At 38.4% G+C, this 25719-nt stretch overlaps 1 protein-coding gene across 2 annotated transcripts in view; it reads left to right on the top strand.

The window, feature by feature from the left end:
• Positions 1-25719, top strand: part of cntn4 (contactin 4) — a 159488-nt gene that overhangs the window by 9672 nt on the left and 124097 nt on the right. For both annotated transcript variants that reach the window (XM_056364374.1, XM_056364368.1), the window contains exon 2: positions 8784-8920. In XM_056364374.1, coding sequence (XP_056220349.1) covers positions 8866-8920 — 55 coding nt within the window. In that variant the 5' untranslated portion in view covers positions 8784-8865. The remainder of the gene's footprint in view (positions 1-8783; positions 8921-25719) is intronic.

Genomic DNA, 25719 nt, shown 5'->3' with positions numbered 1-25719 from the left:
TATTATTACCCCTTGTCATGTAAATGCAACAATGGCTTAAGCTCTTGGCAACCACAACCAGCTCAAGAAAGCATTTTTGGTGGCAGAGTAGATTTACATATAGCACATTTAAAAAAAAAAAAAAACTCAAACTAAAACACAGAAATTGGCTAACGTGATAATTGTATCGCCATGAGTGTGGATGTATTTGTATTGATGTGAGGTTGTTACTGGCACCACTGTTATGCTTTGGACACTAAAATGTTACAAGAGACAAGCTTAGTCATCCTTTCTTACCTGAACTACATTATTTCAACCAAATAAATGGTGTTAATAGCAAAAGGTGATGAGAACCACGAAGGACAGCTGCACGTTGCTAACATTGTTAGATATCATGTGTCACAGAGCAAATTTTTGGTGTGAAACTCAGTATCAGTTGAGATGAATATTGAGATGGATAGCCTATAGGTGAACTTTTGAATATTTAGCAATTTGGTGGAAGCAGGAAAAGAATGTTTGCAAACATCAATGCTAGAAAGCAGCTAACATTATATCTCTGAATATAAACCACTGTATTTCCTGTTTATTGCTCTACTCAGCTTGGTTGATGACCTGCTTTTAAAAATCCTTGCAGACCAAGTCAGTGCAATTTCTGCATCTGCTATTTGATAAATGAGTCTTTCAGTGTGTATGTTCTGAATCTTTACTTGCACAGTGGCAACCAAACAAGGAGCGAAATGTGAAACTTAATGTGAAACTCACCAGTTTTCTGTGTAAAGTGGAAAACATGACAATGTAGTCGATGACATGACTTACACTATTTACTTATATAGGCTATTTACAAAAACTAAATGTAAGCTTGAAGGTTGGATGGGTTTACTGACTCTACACTGAGCAGAGTTGTAGAAAAAGGATCCACATCATCTGTCTCAAGGCTCCACTTCATTCAGAGACCATAGGCTTTGTATTGACTGGCACTCATTTCTAAAGAGTTTTCTTTTCTGGAGACTAAATGCATGCTGGGTCTTGGTGGAACTTCTCTAATGTTGTTTAACTTTAGAGATACTGTAATTTTTATCAACACGAATTCATCACACATCACATGCAGCCCAGTGTCTTCAGAGATCTGAGCTGCAACAACTAAAGTATTTTTAATTAAATAAGATAGCAGCTCTACCACTCTACTACTTATTCTTTTTAAAGGAAAATGAAAACAGATTTCTCTAGCTGAAATGATCAATAGAAAAATAGAATACTAGATTTATTGATCAACATATAATAATCAGTGGCTATTCTGATAATTGATCATTTGTTTGCTTTCCTTCATTTTGTACCATTGTTAAATGAATACCTTTCTGTTTCATTGCCAGACAAAATAAGTTATTTGATACTGATAATTGATGTGAATTTGTCATTGTTTGAATAATTTTGTACGCTAAATGATTGATCCACAAGTAGTTGGCAGATTATTCACCATGAATATACAATTTATCATGAAAATAATAGCTGCAGCCCTTACGATATCACCTAATGCTTTCGTAAATTTTCCATCTTTATCTGTGTTGCAATTCCATGTTCTTCTCAAATACAGCAACATTTGTTTGTAGAAATATCAGTTTCAAGAATTTGAATTCTGTTTGTATGATCTTGACTGATGGGGAATTGCTGCACTCGCCTTGCCAATGTTGTCAGAACAGGTCAAGCTATTTGCACAGCATGTGAGCATAAACAGATTTCATTCAAAAGCATCCGCTCTCTTGAATGCTGACCCATTTGACTTGAAATAACTTCAATTTTTCATGGGGTCAAACTATGTAGCTGTGGTGTGATTGTCATCCTACATAAAGCAGTCAGTACATGCCAGAACAGATGAGTCAGTAAAGTGGCTGCATAGATTTTAGAAACTGAGTGGTAGATACACCTCTCTTGAATTCAAACTGTCCCTTCGATCACCGCTGGTTCTGTTTGGCTCTCCGCCCTGATATCATTGAACACTGGACGATAGATCTCTGAGGACCAGCACAGTACATTAACCAGACGTGTTATCTCCTCCCGAGCTAATTTAATTCAAGGTGTGATTCTGTACCTCCTGCACAAAGACATCAGTTTCTTCTTGGAGCCAGCTTTTTTAATAGATCGATTCTGGACTGTTCCCCTGCATCACCAAATTTGGGGGTTGGCAAACAGTGCGCAGACTTTAAGGGGAATAAAAGAGGTGATTTAAGTGGTCGTGCCCCTCTTTCAGCAGCTGTAAATGATCGTCATGTTGACTTTTTTAGACACACTTAATCCTTTTATCTATAGTATGTGCAAGATAAAAGTAAAAAATAAGTCCTTTCGTAATAAGCTTATGCCCCCTTGCTCAAAACCTTATACTTGCTAATGTAGTGAACTTTTTCCTTCCCTTGATATTCCTATTCAGGGCCACAGTAGCATTTCGCAGAATACAGGAGGCTCTCGCAACAAAAAGGTCCAATGTGTACACTTATGGTTATTGTGCTCATTTTACACATGAGAAATGTAATTAAGCTGTTGAACTGTATGATGGGTGAAAACCTATCAATCTTTAAATTTTCTGGTAATTTGTTACTGACTGAATACATTGATTATCTCCTCCCCTTAGGCCCCATAGCATCATCAGTCATTTCCCTTTAGCAAATGTAGCCGCAGTTTATTACATCTATAATGTCTAATGCTTGAGTGGTACTGAGTCTGACTGCAAACTAGGGAATTATTGCAGGAAATCAGCTTTATAAAAAGTGAATGATATCAGCGAATTATAGTTATAGTAGTAGCAGTAGTAGTAAAAGTGGTAGCAGTATTATTAGAGGTACCTGCAGGAATAGTGGTAGCACCGGCAGCAGTAGTAGTACTGTTCTAATTTTAATACAGTGGCACTGAGAGGGAATGCATTATGATAACCACTCATCCTTTTCCTATTTGCAATTTTTTAATCATTGTACTCTGTGCACTAACAGCAGTATGAATTCAATTATTTGTGAGTCAAAGTGTCACCACAATTACAGAATGTCAACCTTGTTTTTATTTTCCTTTTGTCATCTTTGCTTTTCCTTGTTAAGTGTTCTGAAAACTCGTCCTTGCAAATGAGTGAGAGGAATCTGTCATAATGTGTGTCGTAGTTGTAACATTACAAGCACTGGTAAACCCTGTAAGCCTGGCAAGAACCTTTGTTAACAAGGCACAGCTGGATACGCTCTGTGTAGCCAGAACATTTATCAACCTCCATTTTCCTGGCATCAAGTAACTAAATAGATTACAGCAGCAATAAGCAAGAGCAAGTTTGTGAGGCGCTCAGTAGTGTTATCTTTAGCTGCCGGGGTGCTTTATCAGGTCGAGTTGAAAAGAGTGGAGGGACCAAAGCAAGACTTTGATACCATAAAAACAGACCTTAACAAAGTGGAGGAAAATAGTAACCAAGAGTAACTACGGTTCTATGAGTAACAGCTGATGAAGCACCACCATAGCACAAGGATACAGATCAACTGCTGTGTCTCAATTTGCGTGCTTCCATATTTACATTTTACATACTTATACTTACACAACCAGATTGCTGACTATATGACTGAAAAAACTGGGTGTGACAAACACATCAATTTGTGTTTTGTCATCATTTAGGTTGAGGATGTTTTTATGGACATCCAGCGATTTAAATCAGTGAGGCATGTGGTAAACTGGGCTAGGGTTAAGATTAGTGTACTGTAACGGGATATGTGTCATCAGCATAACAATGATACTGTACATTATGTTTGCTAATAATCCAGACCCTTGAGGAACTCCATGAGTGAAATGGGAAACTGAAGATTGGAAATTTCCAACAACAGGGAAGGTTCTGTAAGATAGATAGTTATGTAGTAAATAAAGAGCAGACCCTCTATTACAAACGATACATACAACAAGTGGAAGTATCTGAATTGAAGCACAGCAAATTGAAACAAAACATGTAAATGAGTGGACAAACTCAGAACAAGGGGCCAACTAGCGTGGACTTATGAGTCATCATACCTATACGACAAAAATAAACCAGCGGTATGTCTACAAAAAGGATGCATATGAGCTTATCATGCCACTTCTGTAGTTAAGGTTTTGTTAAATAACAACTAAAATGACTGGGTTAATATAAGAGATAGATTAAAAGAAACCAACATTAACTGTAGGCAGGGGACAAGATGGGAACCAAAGTCTGTTTGTTGGCTGTGGATTGTTGATATTTAAACCTGCATTTAGTGATTTATTGCCACTCTGGGGCCATCTGATTTATTGAAGTCCAATAATGTCCTTTTAGCTCTGTGTTGGTCTTTAACACTTCCTTAAAAATATCTGACTCTTAAGCTATGTTCGCCAGCTAGATGCTAACTGTGTGTAGCTGCTGTTTGGTGCTGGGTATGTAGTATCCAGTGGGTTGATAAAAACCTTTCTTGCTGAAAACTGTAAAGTTGAGTCATAAAACCCAAACAATGAGCTGAAAGACAATGAAACGGTCTGTAGAGCTGAGGGGAACTGTAGTCAGGTGATGATTCTCTGTGGGTTTGTTACTATGAGTAACAGTTTTGACATTACATGTCATGATTTCTCCAGTTAATGTAAAGATATTGATTAGTGCAGCTTTAACTTGTCAGTAATTAATTAGAAAACAGGATCTACAGAGACTTGGAACCAAAGTGATGTTAATATAATCACAAGTTGCATTCTGTCTCTTCTGGTTTTCATGCATAATCATGTCCATGTTATTCCCAGTGTATGCATTTGAAATTGTGAAATGTGGTGAATTTGGCAATATGGCAGATCACTGTGTGGATTATCACCCCCGCTGTTAAGAGTGGAATTAAATTGTGTCTTCTTGAAGGGTAAAATGGTTTGGTGTGTCCCCAAAACAGAGCTCTGCTGTTATACCTGTCACGCTCCTGTGCATCATACTAAACGTTTTGTACAGTACACTCTATCAAATTATCACTGATGTAAAATGTTAAAAAGAAACTAACACAGACAAACCAGGCATTAGCTTAATAGGCACAGGGCTTGGTGCTTTCATAAGACACACTTTAATATGCATAAAACAGCTCTCTAAAAGTTAGGCACAGACTTGCTCCGTTGATGTATCCAAGACAGACTCTGACAACCTTCTATATGATGTATGAAGATGAAAGGCCTCTTTTCTGTAGGTGGAGACAGGAGACAGATCTGGAAGGTAGAGAATCTGAGATTAATAAGAACCTGGCCTATTCAAATAGTTTCAGGAGCCTTTTTATATGTGTTTTTCAGTGGTTTTGTCTCACTCTTGCTCGCTGTGTTTAAAACTTTGTGCCGTCTGCCGAATCACAGCGGGGTGGAATCACAGAGAGCTCTTCTGTGCTCCTTTGTGATGGCAAAATTACACAAATAGTTGTAATTTTGGAGAGGTTTGTGTCGAACACACCTCAACTCTAAATATATTTTCACCCAGGAGACATTAGATTAATGCTGCTTGTTTCCTGGAGGAGTTCTGCAAAAGGTAGATTTCACTTCTTAACTGGTTGTATTGCTTGAATTCTTACATCAGTACAGCTTATCCAGAGGCAGTCACTGACATTTCCTCCAACTTATTTTGTATTCTTCCCTCAAAGTTGCTGGCAAACTGGATAAATCTGCCTCCTTCACTGCGCCCTATTTACATCCTTGACTCAACAACACCTTTAAACCAAATACCTCTCAAATTGGTTCCAAACTTAGAAAGCGTTTTAACGTTCAGCCTGGGAATGGAGAATGAAATGTACCCAGCGTGGTGTTTGACAACAAATGGCGCTGTAATGTAGCAGTGTTTTGAAGAAGGGTTTCCTGTATTGTTTGTATCCCATGTTACCTATTGCATCTTTACAAGGATGCTCATGTATATGATGAGGACACACATGCAGCATACACATTTCTGGCGGCTGCAGAGGGCAATAATGCATATTAGTTGGTCTCTGTAATGGGTTTTAAAACATAGAAAAATAATAATTTAAGAAGTACAAGCTTGCAATCCTAGTTATACAAAGACTTTGCAATATTTCAAAATGCAACTGTATGTGACAACAAGCTAAGCCCTGCAGCACCCAAATGGCTCTTTTTGTTCTTATTATCAAAAATACAACTCATTCCTACAGTTGCATTCAGTCTGACTTTAGTCCTACATGAAACAATGCAGGCTTTTTATACATTTGAATGGAGCCAGTCCAGGTTCAAGCTTAACTCAGCTTTTGCAGCAACAACAACAAGATGTCATCCGGCTAGATGATGCAGTGGCCAATTACATATGACCAAGCATACATTCCTGAAGGGAGTATTTCTACTGTTATCTTGTCATCATCTTGACAAAAGATAAAGAGGTTGCGACTGTGATAAAATCCTGTCTCTGAGTATTACAAACTGTGCCTTCAGATTCACTCATCTGCTTCTCAAACTCCACTTCCTGGATATAATTTCATGTCTCACTGCTACCACAAGCGAACAATGCGCCCCCTTGCATTGTTTTAACGCAAGGCTGTTTTTGTTCTGTCAATCCTATGATGAGGTCCTCAGTAGCCCTGTGGTTAGAGGCACAGCTCTAACCTCAACGTCCCTGATCAATCAGAGACCTTTGTTGCATTTCTACCCTTCTATCCCCATGTTTCCTGACTGTTTCTTACATTACTACTAACCACTAAGGCAAAATACTGAAAAAATCCTCTAAAGCCATTTCTGACACCAGCTGAGGATAAAAATCCATACATTTGTTAAGAAATGATACAAACCATAATTTTTATAACCTTTGATCAGGCCTCACAATCTGATTTTAATCTATTTGAAAGAAGAAAAAAACAAATTCACTTTAGCTGCGAGGACCACAACAGTACATTAACAAGACATGTATTGAATGATGCAGTGCCAAAACTCATATCCTTATTCAGGGGCATGTCTATGGGTGGGCTGGGGTGGGCATAAGCCTTGCCCACCCAGAGGAATCATCTGCCCATCCAACGAAAACTCAGAAAGAATCACCATTATAGCTATTTCTTTTAGCGTTCATATTTTTCTGTAATTTTGTCATTGGTCATCGAAAAATGCAGTGCTTTCATATTGAAGGTGTGCGTGTGCTTAGACAGTGCTCCTCCTATACATTATTGCCAAATCACAACGCTTCTGCACACATGCGGTACAGACAGAGTTAAGTTAATTGCAAGACCTGTTTGTAGCTAGCTGCTCTCAGCAATCCAATTAAAACTGTGAATACCTTTGATTCTTGTTCATTCTTTTCTCTGGTTCTTATAAGTTGTATTAGTAGTTTTGTATAGTTTCACAGCTGAGTTTGCATATTTTGCAAGATGAAAAACAGCTGCAAGCTGTTTCTTTTAAGTTACCAGCTCACATGGTCGCTATTGGTTTAGTGATTAGCCAGCTAGCTAGCCAGCTCCACGCTAGCATCTATACCAGCGTCTATACCAGTGTCGGTCAGAGACAGGTGAAAGTATCGTGCAGCTACTGGGTCAAACCCAGAGAGAAAAGAACAGGTACTATGTTAAAAGCATAGGCGAAGTCATTCAGTTTCTCACTGTAAATGAGCTAGCTCTCTGTGGGTACCGTCAACTTTTTGACATACACACAAAACCATTTTCAATTTGAGTAAAATTTTATTTGCCATAAAATGTTTCCTAGAACATTTAGAATAGACTTCATGTGCCAAAAGATATTTCTGAGTCACCTAACATGTCCAAACAATAACAATATACGGTATGTTATGCCTATAAGACATGTAGTCACTGTGCCAAGAATCTGTAAATAAGGGGGCGGAAAAGCAAATGAAAGGTTCAAATCATAAACACAAAGTGCTGTGGGGTTTTTTTGTGTAATTTAATCTGTTTTTAAAGCGGACCACTGACAAGTGAGATGACTTGCTGTAAATCCTCTTCTGTACTCAGTACAGCATGTACTGTATTAAGATAATGAATGTGTCAAAAACTGTCATGTATCAGTGAGTAGAACATCCCCAACAAAAACAATTTCTTAATGTTTGGGTTTCCTTTTTGGCAACAAATATTATAAAGCCTCTTCATGAGTATTGACAGACTTTTAACACTGCGGTTTTGTTTTTTTTTTCATCTCAGCCTCATTCGTACTTTCAGCTTCTCTCCTGTCGCAGAGGTTTAACATGCTGAGAAGTCCTGCCTTCCTGACACTCAACAAACTTTCGAGTTTTAATTCTCACTCCAGGGAGATAATGTCTAAGAGGGAAAAGCACACGACTGTTGTTGAAATTCTTCTAGATGTTTCGAAGTTTTTCATCTTTTGGCTTTGCACCTTTGTGAGCATAAAAGCTATGAAGCTTCAAGCAAGTACAATGCTACTAGAACGTATAGGAGTGGCTTTGCTTTTTGTATTGACTGTCCCTGGAGTTGCTGGGAATATGGAAATGAATATACATGAGATATTGTGTGTTCATGTGCCTGGGAACTGAACTCTTTTGTTTTTGTTTTTTTCTTTGTGTGGTGCAACTTTAAGAAACAGGAGTATCTTGCACTATGGATTTGTTTTAACATATTGTGAATCCTGTAAATGGCAGTTGCTCAAATATATCATGAATTTACAGGTTTAAGTTTAGTTATAGCTGGCAGCTATGAACGCAGACACAAATGCAATTACTATCACAGTGCTCCACGGTCTTGCTGTCTTTTTTTGCTCCACACCTTGTGAAATGAGCATGCTGAGCGGGAAAAAAAGAGACTCATTTTCAAAAGGTGCTGCTAATGACAACCTTACCTCCGTACTCATCTCACCTGTTTCTTTTTCCACAGATTGGGAAGCCAGGCAGGTGCAAATCGGATTCCATACATTTGTGATTGAATGTGAGACTACTTTGACCCTACAAAATTGAAGATGATGTTGCTATGGAAACTGCTGGTGCTGCAGTCACTTATGGGGTGCCTTGCAGGTAAAGTATCTTATTAAGAACTTTTGATGCATGCCAAAGCTGCCTTTGTGAAGTCTGAGTCCTTATTCATATGTATTTGGGGCAGGTGACAGTTTGAAAGCCGTAGTTTATAAAGGAGCAACCTCAAATTGATTAGCCATGAGCAAACATATTTTTTCCCATTTATGTAAAATAATAAGAATGTAGCATCCATTCAACGAGCCTGCTAAAGACTTTTAATCGCAGGCAATATTGCATTTGAGCTTTGCCTATCTGGCACTCAGAAAAGCTTATCGATATCATCCTGAATGTGAATGAGAAGAATTTACCGCATCAAAGTTGGGGATGAAAATGTTCAGTTCAACTGAGTTGCACAGGTCACAAATAAGATTCTATCAGGAGTGGAAAACTGAACTGCAACGTTGCAGAGGGCTTTTAATTTGAAATGACAGATACATGAAGTGAAGACGTATCGTAAATGCAGTTGAGACGAGAGGGAGAGAGAGAAAGAGAAGAGGAGGAGGAAGGTAGATTTAACTAGTTAACAATAAATTAGACTTTAAATACCTATTGATATTCACCCCGACCACCAGCGTTCTACATGCGCACACCGCCCAGGTGCCCAGAGTGACTTGGCTCTCTTCCTTACCAACCCGACTTAAGACCCCACCCCCAGAAAAGAATCCTAACATAAAAACATTGTATTACTTTGCTAAACCCCCGCTTTACATGTAAGTAGCGTAAAATCGATAATTATATGTATAATAAATTAATATACAATATATGGCGTTACGACCACTTGTAGTGCCATAGAGCAATGTTTTTATGAGTGTAAGCAAATGTAAACATCACTTTATTTTGAAAAAAAAAATTACCTCCCCAGGGCACCTCAGTAGGTAATTATTTTATAGAGAAATTAGATTTGAAAAATTTGCTACACATGAAAACACTGAATCCAATGTGAGATATGTTTCAGAAAGCTCCTTATCATCTCATGTCAGGTAGAACAGTTACCTGGATTCATTCGGACTAATTAATCCGTCAGAATTGGTCAAGCATTTTAGTTACAGTAAGAAATCAATAAATGAGTGAATGAAAGAGAGTATGGATGAATGAGCGAGTGAACGAGTGATTGAAGGAATCAATCGATCACTGAGTAAATTAATCAGTTAACTGGAAATCTTTTTCTGGCTTCTTTCAAATGTCCATCATTCATTCACCGTGCAGTAAAGTTGAGTTATAGCTTCATTATTATCACGGTGGCCGTTTCAGCCAGAGGCTGTGTGGCATTGATCACATTTTGATGGAAGACTTTAATTTGTCTCCTTTACAAATAGGTGGGGTCACCAGAGAGCATCAGTAGAATCACTCAGAGTGTTTAATCAACAGGCATTATACGAATCAAGATGAAGAAAAGGCTTTATTGAAGTCTGTGTTCTAGTGAAACACTGCTTCTCATTACTCAACGCACATTAAGCCTCTTGTGAACCCCGTGCCCTCTGATGCACATTAGATTATCAGATTGGTTCAAGGGAACTTTGAGCTATAGAGCGTCACCCTCAGTGTTTCGCCTCTGCATGTTGCTGCTCATCTTATTGTGGGTCTAACAGCGCCACATGATCTCACAGCAGACAGCTGGTGATAATTGACCAGCACACTTTGGTCTGTAGCTGAATTCTGGTGATGAAACCCTGTGGAGGTCATTTCTGTAAGGCAGAAATGCATCAAGGGTACAAGCACAGGCTGACACAAATTAACAGCCTGTTTATACATATAGATACAAACCTTTCTGGATTACATTCAAAGTAAGGAAGTGTACCTCCACTGGTATTTCCCAATAAACATCGAGCAATATGTCACCACCTAAATAAGCTCTTTATAATATAACAGGATGAGCTAGCTGGCTGAATTTGTTTCCTGTGACTGAGACATCAGCAGCTTACACCGTGGGAACACAATCCGCTGATCATTATCATGTTAAGTATCAAAAGACCCTGACCGTGTTTTGTGTCTAACCCAAAGTGAATCAGAAACGTTATTAAGTCCCACAAAATGGTGTCTTGCTACTAACCTTGGATTTCACCTGGAAGACTGTTGACACTGAAATTCTGCAAAACCCCTGAAGTAATTTCAATGACAATGTTTTCTAACGACCAGCCCCATTGTTATTGAAATCCTTTTTTTCTTGCAATTAATGTGCATAACAAGGAGAGAGCCAAGGTCATGAAGTCGTATCCTGACTTCTCTTTCTCTAATTCAGTGCAGAAACTGCATTGAGCTGTTATTTCATTTCACTTTCTGTAAAATATAATATAAATATAAATGTGTTCCTGAGGTTTGAGTCTCATATTCTAAGACTAATACACATCAACTACAGCCCTTGGTATTAGAAATCTTTATGATTTTGATAACGATCACTGTGTAAACAACTGTGTAAAAAACTTATATCATTGTAACTTGATTTCATCCATATCTATAAAATTCACCAGAAAAATCTTCTAAAATCATTTTCAACTCTGTAGCTACAGAGTAAAAAAAGTCCTCTTTGGCCTGCTGTTATTACAGACAGAGACTGTACTCATGTAAATAATGAGCCCATAGGTCGTATGTGCAGCAGGTTATTATTACCCATAGTTACATTTTGTTGCTAGGCGACATCTAGTGACCGTAGTAAACATGACAGGAGCAAAGAGAAAAGTGATGTAGTATAAAGAGAGACTAAGTCCAGGTCAGGAGGAGGTTGGGGTGGAAGGATGGATCAATAAAACTCAGGAATATGACACAGGAAAGTGTTCGATTCCCAATTGAAACCAGCAGTTTATACTGTAACCGTGACAACAGAGATCATCTAATGTTGAGGAAGTAGTTATTTTTACCCAAATCACGATCTTTTCCTAAATTTAATCAAGTCGTTACCGTTATTGTAGTAACCATGACAACCAAGGTCCGGTATGCTGGCCGCTGTAGGGATGCTATTTCAAAAGCCGCTCCCAAGGGTCAGAAGGTTGAAAAAAAACAACCTATATTATTGTTCAGGTTGGACTTGGTTCAACTTGTTGTAGAGACAGCTGTGACACCCCCCCCCCCCTTTCTGGAGCAAAACTTTTAAACATGTTCTACAGAAGGTCATACAAGATAAAATATACATACAGATCTCTACGATTGTTTAAATATAAATATCTGTCCACTCTTACATTTAGACAACTTTGATGTAAGAGCAAGAGCAGTGTATGCACATTTACATCCTCACTTAACGAAAGCAGGGTTAATGAGGACATGAGGAATGAGTTCCTAAATTTTTAAAACTACAGTGAGAGCCGTGTGTGCCGACAGACCCGCTGAGAACATCCATGAACCACAGCCGTGAAAAGGGTCGTCTAAAATTGGTTTATCCTCCTTGCAGAATTCACTGGAAATGAACATTTGCTTTAAACAATCTTCAAGGGAAGCATATACTCTGACCTCTATAGCACTAATGTGTTTTGAGCCGAGCTGGAAATGAACATCTTGGAGAATTTTTTGTTTTGTTTTGTTTTTTCTTTTTAGATCTTTAAGTTTGAGCACAGGATTATCATACTAACCCTCCTGCTTATCAGTTTGGAACAAAACTCACTTTACAATGAATGATAAGGCCTCGATATGGATTAGAGCGCCGGCTGAAAACTGACTATTGGAAACAAGAATGATGCACAATATGCAGCTCGACTTGGCTTTCGTATGCTGCAGAGTGCAAGAATGGATTTGCAAGTGGAGTAAACCTCATGTAGACTTGGGGGGGAAAAGGAATTGTAGTGATGTTTATTGCAGCTTTAGTTACACCCCAGCCTGGGGAGTTATAAGTTGATTTGTTTTTCATGCACAATAAAAAGCTTGATAATAACACGTGTGCCAGTTGAAACTAAAAATCCAATTACATTTTTAAATTAGTCACCTGCCTGTTTGCTTGCTGACTATGCTGCGGGTCTGCAACAAAATGAGGACAGGGGGGTTGCTTCATTTCTCATACAGTAGCACGGCACAACAACTGAAACAACACCGCTTCCAATGTTTTAGGATTGTCTTTGAGAAATTAACAGAAATTTCCAGTGTTTGTCACTTTTTCCCTATTGTTACTATTGTTAATATTTCCATGGTAACCTTTTCACTCACCACCTCTGTTGTAGAGGCTTGGGAAATGCAGATTCAGGTTTAGAAAGATGCAGATTAAAGAAAAAAAAAAAAGAAATCTTCAGTTTTCTTCCAGTTTACATCTTGAGTCAAAAACATCAAAGGACTATTTGTAATATCTGGCTGTGCAGCTCCTTGAGCCTGGAGACCGGTTGTAGGAACTAAACTAATCAGCTCCAATAGCTGCAGGCATTTCCAAGGGGTAATTTTCTGTCTTTACTTGCACTTAAATGTGTTTTTCTTTTTTTCTTTGTTGTTTTTTTTCTTTTCTTTTTTTTTCTTTTTATTTCTTCTTTTTCTGGAATGCTCTAACGGTTGTTTCTCAAATTTCCACCAGAGATATTGAACATCATGACCAATAGTTACAGAATGACCATGTTTAAAGCAAGACTATATAACTTTTGCTGAGCAGCAACAACAGCGGCCTCTGCAGCCACAAGTTGCAAATGCAGGATGCTGGTGCATTAAATTCTGTTGGACTCTGAGTCCATGTGCGCGCTCGCTCGCTCTCTCTCTCTCTGTCTGTCTCTCTGTCGCTGGCTACGCACACAAACCTACATACTTAGCTGTTCCTGAGAGGAGCTGCGCTACTTCCGTAGGAATATTCTGTCTCAAATTTACAGCAGATTTTGCATAATCAGTGTAATTCGCTTGTTTGCTTGGCCACTACTACAACCTCTTAACGCTTAATGCACAGGTTTAGTTTCCACACACGGTATAATGCTGCAATATCATAACTGATATTAGAACGGTAAAAGCTGAGTCAAGGACACCTTGACAAGCACACTCTGGCTATAGCTAATCACCAGTCAGAGCCAGGATTATCCTTAATACGCATGTCAAATGCTTGTCAAACTCTAGCCTTTTCTCAACAAGACACATTCACGCCCACGAAAATCACAGAAACAATAGATACAGCGGTTGGTAGTCAAGCTAGTTTTCAGAGACAATAGCCTGCTGCAGCCTCGTTCTATTTTTAGCATGCCTTGCTTGCCCAGTTAGCGGCACACCACTGGGTTAAGGGTACTTGAAGCTAACAGCTCATGTACAGAAAACAAAGCCTCTCATGCACCAAACACAAAATCATCATCTCAGTACAAACCAGCAATCATTCTGTCCACTCATGCTGAGTCAGCGTTCGGCTTTTGTGATTGTATGGTGAGTCTCTTCACCTCTGCCATGATGTCCGTACTGAGAATACGGATAGGGTCTTCACCTTTTTATGTGGAAAAAAATAAGGGACGACCCCCACCACCCAGCCCCCCCAACCCACATACACACACACAAAGACACACAGAGCGCCGTACTGCTGTCTTCTGCATTTTTTCACAGCACACAGAGCTCGTCAGTCTATTGCTAATTGATAAACTTCTCCAATCCAGTTGTAGGCTACAACTGGTTCGGTACTGATTCAATACAGGACACAGTATTTTTATTTTCAAATACGGTACTGTCCCGTATTATATGGGATGGGTGGCAACCCTAAATACCGAGCTAGCTTCTAGCTTCTTATTCCTAGCTGAAGACCCAGAGGTGATGGTGTGTGATGTAGTGCAACCAAAAAGTTATGCACTCATCACTGGAGAACGGATCCACTCAGTTCAAGTTACATAGTGCAAGGACAGGCATTCAGACCATTTCCCTATTGCAAGTCAATGTACCATCAGACTGATTTTGAAGCTGGTATTTTAAGGTGAAATAGTTGGTTAATATTGCCTCAAGACTTAAAACATATAGTTTAAGATATGGTGTATTTTTCTCATTGTCAGCAAATCCCATGAAACCAGTGATGAATAGCTTACTGGTAACAGGTTTATTGTCTGTGATATTACCTTATTCCTCTGAGTTACAGAGCTCCATTATTGTCAAAAACTATTAAAGCTACTAAAGGGAGCCATACTGTTGCACTGGGTGTCATGTCTCCCCATTGCAATGAACACTGGGGTGTAGTTTATTTGATTTCAATCCAACAAACATCCGGTGCCATTCATATTCACAAGACTGCTAAATGTGTATTAATCCAAAATGAAAATAGTCCCTAAAGAAGAGAAAATTTCCATCTGTTAGAGTAACTTTTATTATATACATTTTTTTAGAAAATAAAACTAGATGTTTGTGACAATTTTTTTTTTTTTTTTTTTTTACAAATTTACATCCTCATTTGGAGCAGAACACCTTAGAGCTGAACATCATCAGCCTTAACCTTTAAGGTTTGGCTGCCCTGGTTCCAGGTGACATATCACACTTGGATAACAAGTACAAGCCCAAAATTCTTGGTTTTAAATGCAATTGCAACACTATCTTTGTTTGGTTCAGAGAAACTAAAACCAGCTGCTCGGAGAACTGGGTGCTGGAAAAGAGTTGAATATTTGAAAACTTGAAATATTTGATGTTAAAACTGAAAGAAGCCATCAAGTGAATTCCTATTCTTCTTTACCCAACCATTACTTGTTAAAGCCAGTATGCTGATGTTGTTGTTTGTGTGGCAAAAGGCTCCAAGAAGTAAATTAGGTGGGTGGAGGGTTGCGCTGATAGGGAGGTGATTTAGTGCATATACATGTTTTAGGTTATTTTGCTCACTTTTTTTTTTCGCCCTGTGTGCTCGGTGAATCACTCCTCCCTGTTAGCGGGTGATAGCCGTGGCGCCGCTCTCCCTGTACCACGCTCCTGGTCCCCCACGCATCCGGAATCTTAATTCCCTGCTCATTGCCCCAGCTTATTCTACCATGATAATAGCAGCAAGCGCCCTTTACTTCTGTTCACGCTTTCTTGCACATTTTTCACCAAGCTGCTTTTTTGTGTGTGTGTGTGTGTGTGTGTGTGTGTGTGTGTGTGTGTGTGTGTGTGTGTGTGTGTGTGTGTGTGTGTGATTTTTGGGTCCTGTCTCAAAACCGTTTGATTTCTTCACCCTGACAGTTGCTGTGGAGCAGATTAAAGGGACTGTCTTTCCAGACAGGCTCAGCATTTTATACAGGCACACACACACACACACACACACACACACACACAAATAAACACACATCTCACACACACACACACACATTTGGACACAAGCATATTTTTGCTTTGTGTGAGAAAGAGCCCGGTTTCCAGACATTTTGTTTGAAATGGGCATAATGTCGTAAAATGCAAATATGTGCCCGGTGCATGAAAAGTGAGAAATATGTTTTCTCACAACAAAAGGATTTGGAGAAGGAAACACAACCAGAAACAGGAAGTAATTTTACACAGAAAGAGCAGCGGTAAGTAAGCATTGTGCTCAGGGTGAATGCTCTTGCTTCATTTAAAAAGATGTACCGGGATGTTTTCAGCTTCGAGTGAAAATTACATTTGCGGAAAGTTTTGCTCTTTCATAACCGAGGGAGCTGCCACAACCTCACCTTAAAGGAACAATTTGACATTTTGGGTAATACACTTGTTTGCTCTCTTTCCAAGAGGAACCGAGACGATTGATAACACTCTCATCCTGAGGTTAAGTATGAAGCGAGAGCCACCACCTGAGCATATCGATTGTACTCGTTAATGCTGGAGTTTATTTAGATCTAACCGTCAGCCACCGCCTCGCCGGTGGTTTGACATTTCTGGAGCTCAGCATGTGGGAGATATTTTGGAAACTCCACATCACTAACACAACTGTCTGTTACTGTCTGTAATGATATGATGTGAATGCAGAATGTGCTCAGGCTTGTAACTTCTTGTGAAACTTATTAACCTAAGTTAACTTCATTATATTACATTTCTGTCTGTGCAAATTAAGTAAATGCAAATATAATATTGGCAAAAAAGAATAAAAATATACGCAGATTTTTAAAACTTTAAAAACAGAGTCTTACAAGCCGTTTCCCATGGCTCCCAGTTTGTGCTATTCTGAAATGAGGCACAGGCACGTGTGTGAATTGAAAATGTTTCACCTTGAGTGAAAAATTCTTACTCTTACTCCAGGGCTTTATGAATCTAACTTCTAAACTACAGAGACAAGAGGAAGTAGGGAGAGATACTGGTGGAAAATAACAGGAAGTAGAGGGGTGAGGGGTGTGTTCCTGGTGAATTGTGAGTTCAGTCAGAGCCTGAGCTGAACACACATGCACACTGCCATACACACGGTTAGTGAAAACTTGTTGCTAGTTAGCATACAACTATCGTCTGTACAGTTGGTGTATGGGTTGTTACATGGACTGCGCAAAAGGCCTGTCTGTCAAATTCACATAAATAATGCAAAAGTTTTCTGACTGAACAACATTAATTCTCAGCAAGAAAGCAAATACATATACAGGACTGTGTATCTGGAAATGTAAATAAAAAACAATTCCCATACCAAAACATAAAGGTCCCATATTGTATGAAGGTAGATGTCCATGTGTTGTTTGATTATAAAGCAGGTCTAGGTTCTATATTAATACTGTAAAAGTATCAAAGCCTCAGTCCACAGAGAAATGCACACAGCCTGTATTCAGAAACTGAGCCTTAAAATGAGCTGTTAAGACTTCGGTAACTTTGTGATGTCACAACAAAGCAATCACCGCTCTCAGCCATGCCCTAAGCCCCGCCCACTTGGACCCACCATCCAAACCTTGCAGGATTTGGTTTCTCTGAGTGTTTACCTGAAACATACCTCCCGTTCAGAGAGGATCAGAGCCTCCTCTCTTCTGATTGGCTCACCGACCTGTTGTTACTAGAGCTCCAGAGAGCTCCACATTGAGATGGTTTTTGGTAGTTAAAACCGCAAATATGGCTCACCTGGTAGAGCGTGCACAGTTAAGGCTTAGTCCTAACTGCACTGAGGTTCGAGTCCATGGTCCTTTGCTGCATGTCATCCCCTCTCTCCCTGACTTTTCTGACTCTCTCTCACTGTCACTATGAGAATAAAGGCAAAAATGCCCTAAAAATAACTTTTAAAAAAAAACACAAATATATCTTCATGTTGATCAATACTTCAAATAAGACACCGGAAAAGTATAAAATATGGACCTTTAAACGGAACCAAGAGGTTGAATTCCTGTGTCCCAATATCATAATTTAAAAATCCAGTTCTTGATAGAGGAATGTTCTGTTTGAATTTTTTCTGTACACCAAACATAATCATTTTAAGTCATTTTCCTAAATTAAAAGAAACAAGAAGGCGATGGAAAAAAAGAAATGTTATAGTTTTCAACTTGCGCTCTGACTGAGGTCAAACTGCAGCAGCTAATAAGACATTACTGGTGCTGTTCACAGCGTTACCCAACATTTCTGAAGTGTAGAGGACAACCTGTCGTGAATTCTTTTTGATAGATGGGGCACTAATGCACCATCAAGGCTTTCTTCTCAGCTAAAAGCATGCATGACATCTCTAATCAGAAATCCAGGACTCATGTGTTAACCTTGACACAGCTCCCCGGTGGACCCTTGCACTTTCGTTGACCCTTTTTTAGCAACTACAAATAGATTTTCTCTATTTGAAATAGAAGTTAGTGCATAAGCTGTATTTTTTACACTTTCAGAGAGACCCACCAACACATGCAGCAACTCTGATGCTCTCTCTGCTGTCAGTCTAAATATTAAAGTTTGTGATAAGATATATTTATTCATAAAATCCACACAAACAAACTGTTTACAACCTGTAAAATATGAGCTACCCTCAAATGTCATTTTTATGCATTGTTCATTTCATTCATTATTCACCACCATACTGCTGTTAATGCACACTGAGAACAATGCGACATTCAACTTCCCATGACCTGTTCCTATGAAAAACAAAAACACGCTGATGAAACAATTAAGCTGTTTTTTTTGTTGTTTTTTTTTAATCCTTTAGTGAAAATGAAAACATGAAAATGTTCACCCGCGGTCTTATTATAACGAGTGCAGCAGCGTTCTGTTTCTGTGCCTCTGTCAAAAGTCCCCCATCATGCCTGCAGTTTGTACAAAACGCAGCAGCCTGAAAGACGAGATCGTATCACCCCAATTTTTAATTTTTGACATCAGGGCCACCAGACTTTGCAGGAAGCTGTCGGAGGAGATTAGGGTGGATAGATCTGTATCCTCTCTTAAATCAGGCTTTAAACTTGTCTTTTATAAACTGCCTTCATCTAATGTGCTTTGTTTATTGTCCCTCTTCCTTTTTTCTTTTTTTTCATTCCTGTTTCCCTTGTACAGTTTACTGTTCTGTCACTAAAATTAAATAATTATTATATAAGTATAAGTATAAAATTTTAATATTAACATTTATCAGACAAGGGTTCAGAAAAACTTGTTATCTTAAAGTTTTACATAGCAGTGTTTCCATTAACCTGCTTAATACATTTCAAAAAAGCAAATCATTTATATACTTACATACACAATACATGAGGTGGTTTTTCAGACTATTCCACAAAGCAATATTTCACAAAAGTGAAATGGAAACACTTTTTCCGCATTTAAGTCACATGACACAACTTGAGTAGTTGACATCCAAAAACATTGCAGACTATTATCTCCCAAAAATCCCTGATACATGGCCACTGCCAGATATAGGGGGTTTTCCTTTCTGTCATTAAGTGCACCAGATGCCCTCGTCGCCTTTGATTAAAAAATACAACGGCTATTGCAGTGGAGTAAACATCCCAACAATTGGCAGATGCTGGAAATCCGTTGCCATGTTTAATTGGACTGACATCGCAAGAGGAGAAAACCCATGTTACTCGAATAACATCACTCAGTGGAAACACTTTGCAACTGTGTTTTTGTCAACTTTTCTACATTGTGCCATACTATGATGGAAAAGTGGCAGTGACACAGATAATATCTCTTTTTATAAGATGTAACATATTATAAAACGGGATGTTATCTTTGTCATTTATTTACTTTTTGATAACATGACAATCTGATTGAGCTGTGGACTAGAAGCAGATAACACAGTGCCTACAGTAAATTATGAAGTGATCCTCCTAGCAAAATGAAAACTAGGGTAAGGTGGTGTTTAACGTCCGACCACATTTGTCTGGTCTTTTTCCTCCAATTAGGTTTTATTAACCTGATTCTGTGATGTGAATGTACAGCGACTTTCAGTGTGAAATGTGGAGACTGATATTACAAAAGAAACAAATTTGGACGTCAGAATGTGGCGTTGCATGAAACTTTCCATGCAATCATAACCTGTGTTTATTCAGACTTTGAAAACCTCTTTAACAAACATACGAATTTCATGTTTGCATGAGTTTTACAGTCCCTGAATTTTCTGGATGTTGTTTTTAAAGCTTCTACCGTCTCTGTAATGAAGAAGGCAGAGTTCAAAAAATGATGAAGTAGAGAAGAAGAAAAGACAGAATTTTCAGGGTAAAAATGACAAAAGAAAGAGACAAAAACAAAGAAGAAGTCAGGAGATGTATTTATGGAGCAGCAGTCCTTGAAGGTCGGGGTGGATGGATGAGTCAACAAAACATTGAATTTTAACAAAGGAGACTGATGTTCAGTTCCTGTTTCCAAATGACTGTCATCTTTGTTTTTCCTTTTTTTTTTAAGACCATCACCACAATCTTCCATGAAATGTTCATTACTGCAACCAAACCAGGATCTTTGAGACATGACACTGCCGCCGTTTGCAATCTGTGTGTAAGCAGTGCTGGCAACAGGTGAAACAGTGACAGGTGTCCTTTGTCTTGCACATCGAAAGGCATTTTTCAGAAGTTAGAAAAAGTTCATCTTTCCATGTTCTTGAAAATATGTTGTTCATTGCTGGATGATAGTATATAACAAGCAAATAAACCACGCAATCATCTCTTATTTACCTTTTACCTATTGCATCTCTGGCTCCACCTTTGCGTCTTCCAACCGTGGAAGGTAACTGTGGAATGGTACAGCAGTTTATTTTAGCCTTGTGAACATCATAAATGTAAACAGCACATACTGCATTGTACAGCTTATTAAATCACTTCCCTGAAACATACAGTACATACCAGGTAATAGACGAATACACAGCTCAAACTAAAGATACGCACTTACTGCACAGTTACAAGCACTGCACATTTCTCTATAGGAGCTTTTATTTTATTGAAGAAAAACAGCAGGTAGTGTTTTTTTTTCTCATGCTTTATAGAATCAGTCATGTGACACATTTACCCAAGGTGTGTGTGTTACTTATCGAGTGACTAACAAATAGAGCAATTAAACAGATCATATCTACATTAGTTATAATAAATGATTCAGAGTGTCAGACTCTTTAATATTTCATATGTGGAGGTAACTGCCTCCAGCTTACACTGCTGGTATGAATACGTATGCTTATATAACAAAGCTTCCTCTGTGCTGTCCATTATTTAATATTTAATGGAATTTTAATTCATTTATTTGAATATTCATTAAGTAGGATCATATAGGGATCATATATCTTTTTTTTGTCACTGAGTGTTATTCACCTGAGGATTGTTTGCTGAGCACACTCGCTTTCTTTTTTTTTTTTTCCTTGTTACATGATTTATACTCGTACTCACAATCTCTCCTGGGAACTGCCCAGCACGATCAAATTTGTGTCTGCTGTTAGCCATTGGCCAGCTCCACGTCTTTGCTCGAGTTTAGTTACTGAGGGAAGTGTGCGTGTATGTGTGTGCTCCTTTGTGTATGCGCGCGCGCGCGTGTGTGTGTATAGATTGAATCAGTTCATAAGCATCTTCCGCTGAAGTAAGAGTATCCGCCGATATACATCTCCCATCTGTGATATTCAGTGCAACGCAGGCTTTGTTTTATGGAGCCCCAGGAAAGATATTACTGCTGAGGTAACAACTAAATAAACGCTCTACAATAGGCTGCTTTGCAAGTTCAGTTATGTGCAGATAAAGTCAATGTCAGACATAAAAACATATGATAAATAAGGTTTTTCTTTTTACCTCATTCCCAGTGGGAAATTCACACATTACAGCAGTATAAGATACAGGCTTTTATTTTAAACAGATAAACAACCATTTGAATAAAATAAATACAAACAAAATAAGAAATGAAGGAAATTTGAAAGATTATTGTTAAGATTAATAAAATATGTATATATTAATACTCCATCCTATAAAATACAGTTGTATATGAGAGACTGCAAAAGCATTCCAGAACTCCACCAGTGATGTGTATCATCACCAATAGGTTTTGAAGGGTGAATTCAACCAAATACAAAAATGGTGGTATCCATGCAGATAGTACTATTTTATAGCTCAATATCTCAAAACTATTCCTACTAATACTAATACCAATACTAATAATAATAATAATGACAAACTTTATTTACATAGCACTTTTCTTAAGTGCTTTACAAAAGAAATAAAAGCAGACACTGCAAATGAAATGAAGTTGTAAAGGTTCCAGCTGTAGACCTCATGTATGTGGACCCCAGAAGTGTGAGCCAGTGAATAGAGACTAGTGTCCCAGGCCTAAGGAGCCTCAGTTCTTTTTCTGCCACAAAACAACACAAGCTAATTGGCTTTGTCTTTTACAGTTAAATTAAACCCTATTCAGAATAAGAATTTAACAGTTAATGTTAATGTTAACATTAACGTTGAGTATTAGGTTTTTGCATATGGCGTTTCTGAAAAACACCATATAATGGAAATTTTATTTGATTTTATTTGATTTACTTCATGAATAGGTTTAGAATGCAGTATTAGGGGAGGCACACATCATTCACTAATATCACACATTGTCACCTACAACACATGAGACGTTTATGTTTCCAGTATTATTCCAGAGTACATGTCATGTTACATTCTTCACGTGGTTTTCTGTTGCTAAGATAGATTTTAGCTCTTCCAGTTGGCTGATATCAAGCTAATGTTGTAATTTTGTACCTGACAAAAAACATTATGTTGATGCTTTATAAAGAAAAAAGTGAGGGTTTTCAAACTGGTTTTCTGATGCTCAAAAAATTGCAAAATTACATTTGTAACAAACATTTGAGAAATAAACAGCGACGAGTCTTCCCAAACAGACTCCTGCTTTCTCAGTTTAATCCACAAACCTCACTGTGAAGTGTTTTCTTATTTGTGCTGGTTTTACAAAGCAGTGCCAATTAAAACAATAATGACATTGAGGTCTGTGGATTACTCCAAGTTACCAGGACATTGTTTCTGGAAAGACATGCTAATGTTTTGTCTGTCATTTTTCCAATTTGATGAGCACCAGAAGCAAAATTGGCTTGTTGAGGGGCATTTTAAAACCTTTATCACTGCTTGTCTATGTTTGAGAGGACCGCATTGACTGGTATACTGTATTTATGTTAGGCTAATATCAGCTTTCTATCAAGGCCTTCAGACAGCCCACACAAGGATGTACTCATGTGATTAGTCAGTCATATACTATGTGCTGTCCTTGCAGTTAAATCTGTAACCCACAGCCTGACACTGCCTCTGATAGCCTTAAACCAGATGACTGTGAACACCCAACGACTCCAGCCTTTAGAAAATTGTAATATTTCCATTATGTGTAACATGCAATATTTATGTCAGAGGCTAGCTTTGCAGAACAACACAGGTAACAGCAAAATACAACTGAATAACTGAATAAATAAATCAAACAGATGACAATTTGATTGTTGCGTGTGACATATTTTGTGTAAATGTGGGAGTCTAATCAGAAGTGAAAGCTTAGGAGGGGTGCCAAAATAAAAAAACATTTTAAAAAGTTCAATAAAACTAATCAGAAGCATTTTATATTTGTTCATTATCATTCTGAACCAAAGTAGGTCATGGAGATGGTGAAAAAGCTTGATTTGGTGATGAGTGCATATTTATTAAAAATACCAATGGAATTGATTTTCTTTTACATGAGAATACAAATATTTTCATGTAAGTTAAAAGTGAGTTTTGGTTGTATATATTATAATTTGTTTTAATAATGTGCTTTCTAAATTAAGAGCATGGCAAAAAAAAAAAAAAAAAGTAATGTATTTCTTTTGAACTACATCATTCACCTATTGAGTTCGGTTTTCATTCTTCCTGCTTTTACAAGACCAGTGGGTGTGAATAGGACCCTTGCTGTTCAAATACATTCCATATATCAGTGTCCCGACTATGGAAAATGAATATTTCCAGCCCAGTGAACTACTTATGTGCTGTGACAGAACTATCTATTCTAATAGTTACAAGGAAGCATGAAAGGTACGTGCAGACTTTCTCTGTTCTCGTCACCTTGAACCCGTTTATGAAGTCTTTACATCCTCGCAGGTCTGCCCAGACCCCCCCCCCCCCACACACACACACACACACACACACCTCACCTCCCCCCATCAGCAGCAGCATGGAGAAAATACACTATCCTCTAAGTTCATGTGTAACTGTTCCAGAGCACAGCACTATCTCCAACAATCACAGAGGACACTATCTGTAATGAACCCCACGCAGAGGCTCAGAAAAAAAAGCATCTGCATATGATGTTTGATCTGCCTCCTGCTGAGGATATGCTATAGTGCTTGTTTTGCTTTTGAAGCCAGGTTGTTGTATGAGAGTTTGCGTGAGGGATTTGATTAAAACCTTATTTCACAAAGTGGACTCATTTAGGTGCTTCTCAACCCAGTTTAGAACCATGCTCTATAAATTCATATACTGTCACCTGAAATTGGACTAGAGATTTTTTTTTCTTTGTTTTTTTTTTTAAATTGTCACTTGTCAGAAGGAAAACTGCTCTCTGGCAGACCAAAGCGGCTCTGCTGTGAATATGAGCTGGAGAGTGGCAGCAGCGAGATGAATAGGAAGCTGATATCCTCTTATTTGTAACCCTTGCCTGTCAGTTTAGGCACATTTTGGATTACTGCATACGTTATTTTTAGATGGTTTTCTGACAAAGACCACACAGTAATATAGATCACAGTAATACACACTGATACACTGATTGACCTGATTTAACATTTTACACTTATAGATAAATGGTAACTATTAAAAACAACCAGACGGGGCGTCGCATAGCGCAGTGGGTTGAGCAGGCGCCCCATATATAGAGGCCACAGTCCTCGCTGCAGCTGGCCCCTGTTTCGACTCCCGCTTCGGACGGCCCTTTCCTGCGTGTCATTCCCCCTCTCTCTGCCTCCCCATTTCCTGTCTCTCTACTGTCTTGTCCATTAAAGGCACAAAACCCCAAAAAATTCTAAAAAAAAAAACAACCAGACACCAAGGTGGAGGTCTACAAAGTGGGGGCTCTTCAGGATTCCAGGGGACCATAGCAAAAATGACAACAGGTTTTTTTTTTATCTTCTAATACATTAAAAAATCACCCCAGTTAGGGAACATTATGTCTAGGTGGGACAATCTAATTAGTAATCACTGTCATCCTCCCACTTACAAAGTAGACAGATGTAAAATTCAGCACTAAGTTAAGATTAAGCTATTTAGTAACAGGTCATCAGTTGGAGAGCGACTAGTATGGCAAAAACTTTACTGCTGTCATTAAACATGACATGGAAATAGTCAGACACTGTTAACAGATTACCACTTCCACAGTTATCATTTACACCATCATCACAAAATACGAACAAGGCTGAAGAGCTGCCATGCACCCAAATAAAAAACCTGGTCTGAAATTTAGCAACTATGATTTTTGATATGGAAATGATACAAATATCAGTGTGACTGCCTTAAAGTAAGATTTTTGTTGACAGTCTTTCTTGTCCAAACCCAGCTTTATTTTAAGTAACTTTTAAGTAGCATGAACAAAACAGGATTTTT

This window comes from Seriola aureovittata, chromosome 2 (assembly GCF_021018895.1).
Source record: "Seriola aureovittata isolate HTS-2021-v1 ecotype China chromosome 2, ASM2101889v1, whole genome shotgun sequence".
In the NCBI taxonomy this organism is placed as follows: domain Eukaryota; kingdom Metazoa; phylum Chordata; class Actinopteri; order Carangiformes; family Carangidae; genus Seriola; species Seriola aureovittata.
The sequence above is the reverse complement of the archived record's forward strand: the minus strand, read 5'-3'. Positions and strand labels throughout refer to the sequence as shown.